Here is a 10,000-nt window from a genome sequence, read left to right as displayed (position 1 = left end):
ATTAGAAGAGAGGGTAGGTTATGTAGAGAGACGAGAAGAGAGGGTAGGTTATGTAGAGAGACGAGAAGAGAGGGTAGGATATGTAGAGAGACGAGAAGAGAGTGTAGGATATGAAGAGAGATGAGAAGAGAGTGTAGGATATGAAGAGAGATGAGAAGAGAAGAGAAGGGGAGAGCCGAGCAGAGGAATGGAGAGGGAGAGGAAAGGATAGCAGAGGAAAGGAGAGCAGAGGAAAGAAGAGGAGAGGAGAGGAGAGGAGAGGAGAGGAGAGGAGAGGAGAGGAAAGGATAGCAGAGGAAAGGAGAGCAGAGGAAAGAAGAGGAGAGGAGAGGAGAGGAGAGGAGAGGAGAGGAGAGGAGAGGAGAGGAGAGGAGAGGAGAGGAGAGGAGAGGAGAGGAGAGGAAAGGAGAGGAGAGGAGAGCAGAGGAAAGGAGAGGAGAGGAGAGGAGAGGAGAGGAGAGGAGAGGAGAGGAGAGGAGAGGAAAGGAGAGGAGAGGAGAGGAGAGGAGAGGAGAGGAGAGGAGAGGAGAGGAGAGGAGAGGAGAGGAGAGCAGATGAAAGGAGAGAAAAGGAGAGGACCACAAACAGCGAGGTGTAGACAACACAGTGAAATGCTTACTTGCCAGTTCTCCTCTCTTGGACTTGGCTGAACAGAAGTGTAACAGTAGAGAAGACAGATGAAAAAACAGACAGAAATAACATACAACCCTATTTACATATACCCTATTTAAATATACCATATTTACATATACACTATTTACATACAACCCTATTTACATACAACCCTATTTTAACACAACCCTATTTACATACAACCCTATTTACATACAACCCTATTTACATACAACCCTATTTACATATACACTATTTACATATACACTATTTACATATACCCTATTTACATACACCCTATTTACATATAACCATATTTACATATAACCCCATTTACATATATCCATATTTACATATACCCTATTTACAAATAACCCTATTTAAATATAACCCTATTTACATATAACCATATTTACATATGCACTATCTACATATACCCCATATTTAAATATAACCCTATTTACATATAACCCTATTTACATATACCCTATTTACATATAACCATATTTACATATAGCCCTATTTACATATACCCATATTTACATATACCCTATTTACAAATAACCCTATTTAAATATAACCCTATTTACATATAACCATATTTACATATGCACTATTTTCATATACCCCTATTTAAATATAACCCTATTTACATATGCACTATTTACATATACCCCTATTTACATATAACCCTATTTACATATACATGTATTTACATATACATTAATAATCACATATACAGTATAGAAATACAGGACTGGTTGAGGGAGGAGAGGACAGTGATATAGAAGGGTTAAATATGGTAGAGAGAGGAGAGGACATGAAAGGAGAGTAGAGGAAAGGAGAGGAGAGGAGGAGAGCAGAGGAAAGGAAAGGAGAAGAGAGGAGAGGAGAGGAGAGGAGAGGAGAGGAGAGGAGAGGAGAGGCGAGGAGAGGAGAGGAGAGGAGAGTCCTACCATCTCCTATGATGGCCAGTATAGCCAAGTCCACCTGTCGTTTCCAGTGCGACCCTTTCTGCAGAGCGATGCCGTAGCCGGTGGTGGCAAAGATGTACCCGCTGCCGATGGTAACCAGCTTACAGCCATCGTCTCTGCCAGCAGCATAGTTTAACACAGCAGCATCATAGATGAAGGCATCCAGTTTACTGTAACAAAACACACAGAGGAACTATAAACTCAGTTTACTGTAACAAAAACACACAGAGGAACTATAAACTCAGTTTACTGTAACAAAACACACAGAGGAACTATAAACTCAGTTTACTGTAACAAAACACACAGAGGAACTATAAACTCAGTTTACTGTAACGAAACACACAGAGGAAAAATAAACTCAGTTTACTGTAACGAAACACACAGAGGAAAAATATACTCAGTTTACTGTAACAAAACACACAGACAAAATTCCCACCGTGAAGCATGGAGCAGGTGTGATAGTGTGGGGGAGCTTTGCTGGTGAGACTGTCTGTGATTTATTTATTTAGAATTCAAGGCACACTTAACCAGCATGGCTACCACAGCATTCTGCAGCGATACGCCATCCTGTCTGGTTTGCACTTAGTGGAACTATCATTTGTTTTTCAACAGGACAATGACCCAACACACCTCCAGTCTGTGTAAGGGACTTTTGACTAAGAAGGAGAGTGATGGTGTGCTGCATCAGAGGACCTGGTCTCCACAATCTCCCGACCTCAACCCAAATGAGATGGTTTGGGATGAGTTGGACCGCAGAGTGGAAAAGCAGCCAACAAGTGCTCAGCATATGGGGGAACTCCTTCAAGACGGTTGGAAAAGCATTCCAGGTGAAGCTGGTTGAGAGAATGCCAAGAGTGTGCAAAGCTGTCAACAAGGCAAAGCTGTGGCTACATTGAATAATTAAAACTTAGATTGATACTTTTTTTGTTACTACATGATTCCATACGTGTTATTTCGTAGGTGTGTCCAAACTTTTGACTGGTACTGTAGGTTTCAGTGTGTTTTACTTCTTCTAGGGACTGTGTGTGTGTGTGTGTGTGTGTCCAGTAGGTTCACCTCTTCACGGTCGGAAACTACGAGAAATAAACAATTTAATTTAATTTCATAGTTTAAAAACATTCTACATTCCAGGCTCCAAATAACCACCGCCTGGAACCCTAATGGACAAGGGATCTGAAAGATGGCAGAGAGCTGAGGAGATTTCACATCGACCTCGCTGCACTCTCTGAAACTCCACTGGCCGGTGAAGAGCACCTGTAGGAGTAGGAAAGGCAGATAGACCCTTTTCTTGAAAGGAAGCTGGCTGGTGAACAAATGGTCCCTGGACTAGGGATCGGCTATTAACAATGAACTCATCGGCCACTTCGACAAACGTCTTATGACCATCCGTTTGGTGCTTTGCAAACAATCAAACGGCTCCAACCCTTTGACTCACAGGATGAAGTTAAACAGAGTTATACTCCGGTACTTCTGGTTGTGTGAATGTAACCATAGTAACTGTTACACTCCAACCCTTTGACTCCGGTACTTCTGGTTGTGTGAATGTAACCGTAGTAACTGTTATACTCCGGTACTTCTGGTTGTGTGAATGTAACCGTAGTAACGGTTATACTCCGGTACTTCTGGTTGTGTGAATGTAACCGTAGTAACGGTTATACTCCGGTACTTCTGGTTGTGTGAATGTAACCGTAGTAACGGTTATACTCCGGTACTTCTGGTTGTGTGAATGTAACCGTAGTAACGGTTATACTCCGTTACTTCTGGTTGTGTGAATGTAACCGTAGTAACGGTTATACTCCGGTACTTCTGGTTGTGTGAATGTAACCGTAGTAACGGTTATACTCCAACCCTTTGACTCCGGTACTTCTGGTTGTGTGAATGCAACCGTAGTAACGGTTATACTCCAGTACTTCTGGTTGTGTGAATGTAACCGTAGTAACGGTTATACTCCAACCCTTTGACTCCGGTACTTCTGGTTGTGTGAATGTAACCGTAGTAACGGTTATACTCCGTTACTTCTGGTTGTGTGAATGTAACCATAGTAACTGTTACACTCCAACCCTTTGACTCTGGTACTTCTGGTTGTGTGAATGTAACCGTAGTAACTGTTATACTCCGGTACTTCTGGTTGTGTGAATGTAACCGTAGTAACGGTTATACTCCGGTACTTCTGGTTGTGTGAATGTAACCGTAGTAACGGTTATACTCCGGTACTTCTGGTTGTGTGAATGTAACCGTAGTAACGGTTATACTCCGTTACTTCTGGTTGTGTGAATGTAACCGTAGTAACGGTTATACTCCGGTACTTCTGGTTGTGTGAATGTAACCGTAGTAACGGTTATACTCCAACCCTTTGACTCCGGTACTTCTGGTTGTGTGAATGTAACCGTAGTAACGGTTATACTCCAGTACTTCTGGTTGTGTGAATGTAACCGTAGTAACTGTTACACTCCAACCCTTTGACTCGCAGGATGAAGTTAAACAGAGTTTACTCCGGTACTTCTGTATACTTAGTAGCTTATCGTTCTGAAAGTAGTGGTTCGCGAGCCAAAAGTGGTCCCCGGGTAAATTGCGTACTACTATATGTGTCAGATATATCCACCAGGCCATTGCACTCGCTCGCTCTGCCGTGTGTGCGTCTTTGCTAGCTGTCACTCAAATGGCAAAGAGCTGAAGCTCATTGAAACACACTGGAACATAATCAAGTCCGCCATCCTCAACACCTGCAAGGACAACCTTGGCTATAAGACCAAAAAAAAAACATGATTGTACGACCCAAAAGAACAAGGACCCCAACGACCGTAAGACCAAAAAGAATGACCCCGCCGACAGTAAGACACAAAAGGACTGGTCTGATGAGAATGCCTCAGGAATTGAACAGCCCATTTGAAACCAAGCGGGGAACCTTTTGTGCCTGGAAAAACGATATCAACTGCAGGGCCAAAAGAGAAGCTCCCTCCACAGTGAGATGTCCAACTGCAGGGCCAAAAGAGAAGCTCCCTCCACAGTGAGATGTCCAACGGAAGGGCCAAAAGAGAAGCTCTCTCCACAGTGAGATGTCCAACTGCAGGGCCAACAGAGAAGCTCCCTCCACAGTGAGATGTCCAACTGCAGGGCCAAAAGAGAAGCTCCCTCCACAGTGAGATGTCCAACTGCAGGGCAAAAAAGAGAAGCTCCCTCCACAGTGAGATGTCCAACTGCAGGGCCAAAAGAGAAGCTCCCTCCATAGTGAGATGTCCAACTGCAGGGCCAAAAGAGAAGCTCCCTCCACAGTGAGATGTCCAACTGCAGGGCCAAAAGAGAAGCTCCCTCCACAGTGAGATGTCCAACTGCAGGGCCAACAGAGAAGCTCCCTCCACAGTGAGATGTCCAACTGCAGGGCCAAAAGAGAAGCTCCCTCCACAGTGAGATGTCCAACTGCAGGGCAAAAAAAGAGAAGCTCCCTCCACAGTGAGATGTCCAAATGCAGGGCCAAAAGAGAAGCTCCCTCCACAGTGAGATGTCCAACTGCAGGGCCAAAAGAGAAGCTCCCTCCACAGTGAGATGTCCAACGCCGGGAACTAAAAACCACATGGTGAACAGAAAAGGTCCTAGAGATCCGGGAACTTAAAACCACATGGTGAACAGAACAGGTCCTGGAGATCCGGGAACTAAAAACCACATGGTGAACAGAACAGGTCCTGGAGAACCGGTAACTAAAAACCACATGGTGAACAGAACAGGTCCTGGAGATCCGGGAACTAAAAACCACATGGTGAACATAACAGGTCCTGGAGAACCAGGAACTAAAAACCACATGGTGAACAGAACAGGTCCTGGAGATCCGGGAACTAAAAACCACATGGTGAACAGAACAGATCCTGGAGATCCGGGAACTAAAAACCACATGGTGAACAGAAAAGGTCCTGGAGATCCGGGAACTAAAAACCACATGGTGAACAGAACAGGTCCTGGAGATCCGGGAACTAAAAACCACATGGTGAACAGAACAGGTCCTGGAGATCCAGCAGCTGGCTGACTCCAGAGACTCCTTCGACGCCACCAAGGCCGTGTACAGACCCAGTCACCGTGGCCTAACAGATCCCTCACCATCAAGGCCGTGTACAGTCCCAGTCACCGTGGCCTAACACATCCCTCACCACCAAGGCCGTGTACAGACCCAGTCACCGTGGCCTAACACATCCCTCACCACCAAGGCCGTGTACAGACCCAGTCACCGTGGCCTAACACATCCCTCACCACCAAGGCCGTGTACAGACCCAGTCACCGTGGTCTAACACATCCCTCACCACCAAGGCTGTGTACAGACCCAGTCACCATGGCCTGAAGCCCCTTCGCTCCAAAGATGGGCGAAAGCTAATGAAGCGTGATGAATCAATCCAATCCCAGTGGAAAGAACACTTCGAGGAGCTCCTCAACAGAAGCACAACAATTGATATTGACCACATCCCTCAGCGACCCACATAGGAGGACATTGGAGAACCACCAAGCCTGCAGGAGGACATGGGAGACCCACCTACCCTGCAGGAGGACATGGGAGACCCACCCAGCCTGCAGGAGGACATGGGATACCCACCTACCCTGTAGGAGGACATGGGAGAACCTCCCAGCCTGCAGGCGGACGTTGGAGAACCTCCTGACCTGCAGGAGGTGCAAGATGCCATCCTTTAGAAGGGGAACAACAACGGCCAGATGAAATTCCAGCTGAAATCCTGAAGGAAGGCGGACCAGTGCTCCTACAACACATACAAGCCCTGCTCCTGAAGATCTGGGATTAGGAGGAAATGCCTGCAGAACTCAGGGGTGCCCTAATTGGTTAAACTTCTTGACGCACCCATCCCGTTAGCGGGATCATTTTCATCAACACACGCTGAATTGCAGAATTCAAATCAAATTACAAAAAATATAACGTTTCATTAAATCACAAGTGGCGTGTCAGATTTCAATAAAGCTTTTCGGCGAAAGCATAACAAGCGTTTATGTAAGAACATCTCTCTCAGTAGACAAAATATTACAAACAGCTAGCAGCCAAGTAGATTGGTCACGAAAGTCAGAAAAGCAATAAATTAAACCGCTTACCTTTGATGATCTTCGGATGTTTGCACTCACGAGACTCCCAGTTACACAATAAATGTTCCTTTTGTTCCATAAAGATGATTTTTATATCCAAAATACCTCCATTTGTTTGGTTCGTTATGTTCAGAAATCCACAGGCTCGAGCAGTCACGACATCGCAGACGAAAATTCCAAATAGTAACCGTAATGTCCACAGAAACATGTCAAACGGTTTTTATAATCAATCCTCAGGTTGTTTTAAAAATATATAATCAATAATATATCAACCGCGACTGTCGCTTTTTCAATAGGAGAGACAATGGCTGCCCCACTCTGTTGCGCCAGCAAAACTCATGCGAACACCCAGCTATCCACTGTTATCTTTCTCGCTCATTTTTTCAGAATAAAAGCCTGAAACTATGTTTAAAGACTGTTGACACCTTGAGGAAGCCATAGGAAAAGGAATCTGGTTGATATACCTTTAAATGGAGGCAAGGCCTCCAATGGAACAGAGAGCTTTCAGGAAAAACAGCACTTCCTGGTTTGATTTTCATCAGGTTTTAGCCTGCAATATCAGTTCTGTTATACTCACAGACAATATTTGGACAGTTTTGGAAACGTTAGAGTGTTGTCTATCCTAATCTGACAATTATATACATATTTTAGTTTCTGGGGCTGAGAAATAGGCCGCCCACTGGGAAGAGGACCGTCAGATGATAACGCCGTCACTGCCCACTGGGAAGAGGACCGCAAGATGATAACGCCGTCACTGCCCACTGGGAAGAGGACCTTCAGATGATAACGTCGTCACCGCCCACTGGGAAGAGGACCGTCAGATGATAACGCCGTCACTGCCCACTGGGAAGAGGACCGTCAGATGATAACGCCGTCACTGCCCACTGGGAAGAGGACAGTCAGATGATAACGCAGTCACTGCCCACTGGGAAGAGGACCGTCAGATTATAACGCCGTCAGTGCATCCTGGATGCTTCCACCAAGCCAAACATGTTCCTGGGTCTGGTCCTACACATAAAAATGACCCAAATCCTTCAATTTTTAGTCATTTAGCAGACGCTCTTATCCAGAGATATTTACAGTAGTGAGGGAATACAATTTTATATGTCTTTCATACTGGTCCCTGTGTGGGAATTGAACCGACAACCCTGGCATTTGCAAGGAAAACCTAAAGACTATCCCCTAAACACCACATAAACATCTCCAGCTGGGAGGAAAACCTAAAGACCTAAACCTAAAGACTATCCCCTAAACACCACATGAAATTCCGGCGCCGACAGGGATGGCCGCCTCGCTTCGCGTTCCTAGGAAACTATGCAGTGTTTTGTTTTTTTTACGTGTTATTTCTTACATTAGTACCCCAGGTCATCTTAGGTTTCATTACATACAGTCGAGAAGAACTACTGAATATAAGATCAGCGTCAACTCACCATCAGTACGACCAAGAATATGTTTTTCGCGACGCGGATCCTGTGTTCTGCCTTTCACCCAGGACAACGGAATGGATCCCATGCAGCGACCCAAAAAAACGACTCCAAAAAAGAGGGAAATGAGGCGGTCTTCTGGTCAGACTCCGGAGACGGGCACATCGTGTACCACTCCCTAGCATTCTTCTCGCCAATGTCCAGTCTCTTGACAACAAGGTTGATGAAATCCGAGCAAGGGTAGCATTCCAGAGGGACATCAGAGACTGTAACGTTCTTTGCTTCACGGAAACATGGCTCACTGGAGAGACGCTATCGGAGGCGGTGCAGCCAGCGGGTTTCTCCACGCATCGCGCCGACAGAAACAAACATCTTTCTGGTAAGAAGAGGGGCGGGGGCGTATGCCTTATGGCTAACGAGACATGGTGTGATGAAAGAAACATACAGGAACTCAAATCCTTCTGTTCACCTGATTTAGAATTCCTCACAATCAAATGTAGACCGCATTATCTACCAAGAGAATTCTCTTTGATTATAATCACAGCCGTATATATCCCCCCCCAAGCAGACACATCGATGGCTCTGAACAAACTTTTTTGACTCTTTGCAAACTGGAATCCATTTATCCGGAGGCTGCATTCATTGTAGCTGGGGATTTTAACAAAGCTAATCTGAAAACAAGACTCCCTAAATTTTATCAGCATATCGATTGCGCAACCAGGGGTGGAAAAACCTTGGATCATTGTTACTCTAACTTCCGCGACGCATATAAGGCCCTGCCCCGCCCTCCTTTCGGAAAAGCTGACCACGACTGCATTTTGTTGATCCCTGCCTACAGACAGAAACTAAAACAAGAGGCTCCCACGCTGAGGTCTGTCCAACGCTGGTCCGACCAAGCTGACTCCACACTCCAAGACTGCTTTCATCACGTGGACTGGGACATGTTTCGTATTGCGTCAGATAACAATATTGACAAATACGCTGATTCGGTGTGCGAGTTCATTAGAACGTGCGTTGAAGATGTCGTTCCCATAGCAACGATTAAAATATTCCCTAACCAGAAACCGTGGATTGATGGCAGCATTCGCGTGAAACTGAAAGCACGAACCATTGCTTTTAATCAGGGCAAGGTGACTGGTAACATGACCGAATACAAACAGTGCAGCTATTCCCTCCGCAAGGCTATCCGCAAGGCTATCAAACAAGCTAAGCGTCAGTACAGAGACAAAGTAGAATCTCAATTCAACGGCTCAGACACAAGAGGCATGTGGCAGGGTCTACAGTCAATCACGGACTACAAGAAGAAATCCAGCCCAGTCACGGACCAGGATGTCCTGCTCCCAGGCAGACTAAATAACTTTTTTGAGGACAATACAGTGCCACTGACACGGCCTGCAACGAAAACATGCGGACTCTCCTTCACTGCAGCCGAGGTGAGTAAGACATTTAAACGTGTTAACCCTCGCAAGGCTGCAGGCCCAGACGGCATCCCCAGCCGCGCCCTCAGAGCATGCGCAGACCAGCTGGCCGGTGTGTTTACGGACATATTCAATCAATCCCTATACCAGTCTGCTGTTCCCACATGCTTCAAGAGGGCTACCATTGTTCCTGTTCCCAAGAAAGCTAAGGTAACTGAGCTAAACGACTACCGCCCCGTAGCACTCACTTCCGTCATCATGAAGTGCTTTGAGAGACTAGTCAAGGACCATATCACCTCCACCCTACCCGACACCCTAGACCCACTCCAATTTGCTTACCGCCCAAATAGGTCCACAGACGATGCAATCTCAACCACAATGCACACTGCCCTAACCCATCTGAGGAATACCTATGTGAGAATGCTGTTCATCGACTACAGCTCGGCATTCAACACCATAGTACCCTCCAAGCTCGTCATCAAGCTCGAGACCCTGGGTCTCG

The 10,000-nt window shown here is 45.9% G+C and overlaps 1 protein-coding gene across 1 annotated transcript in view; it reads right to left on the bottom strand.

Moving 5' to 3' along the window:
• The window catches only part of LOC139394486 (glutamate receptor ionotropic, NMDA 2A-like), a 93,882-nt gene that overhangs the window by 16,338 nt on the left and 67,544 nt on the right, over positions 1-10,000 (bottom strand). Inside the window, exon 9 of the mRNA XM_071142561.1 lies at positions 1,569-1,756. Within this exon, the coding sequence (XP_070998662.1) occupies positions 1,569-1,756 (188 nt within the window). The remainder of the gene's footprint in view (positions 1-1,568; positions 1,757-10,000) is intronic.

Source organism: Oncorhynchus clarkii, unplaced genomic scaffold (assembly GCF_045791955.1).
Source record: "Oncorhynchus clarkii lewisi isolate Uvic-CL-2024 unplaced genomic scaffold, UVic_Ocla_1.0 unplaced_contig_468_pilon_pilon, whole genome shotgun sequence".
NCBI lineage: Eukaryota > Metazoa > Chordata > Actinopteri > Salmoniformes > Salmonidae > Oncorhynchus > Oncorhynchus clarkii.
This window is presented reverse-complemented; position numbering and strand designations above follow the sequence as displayed.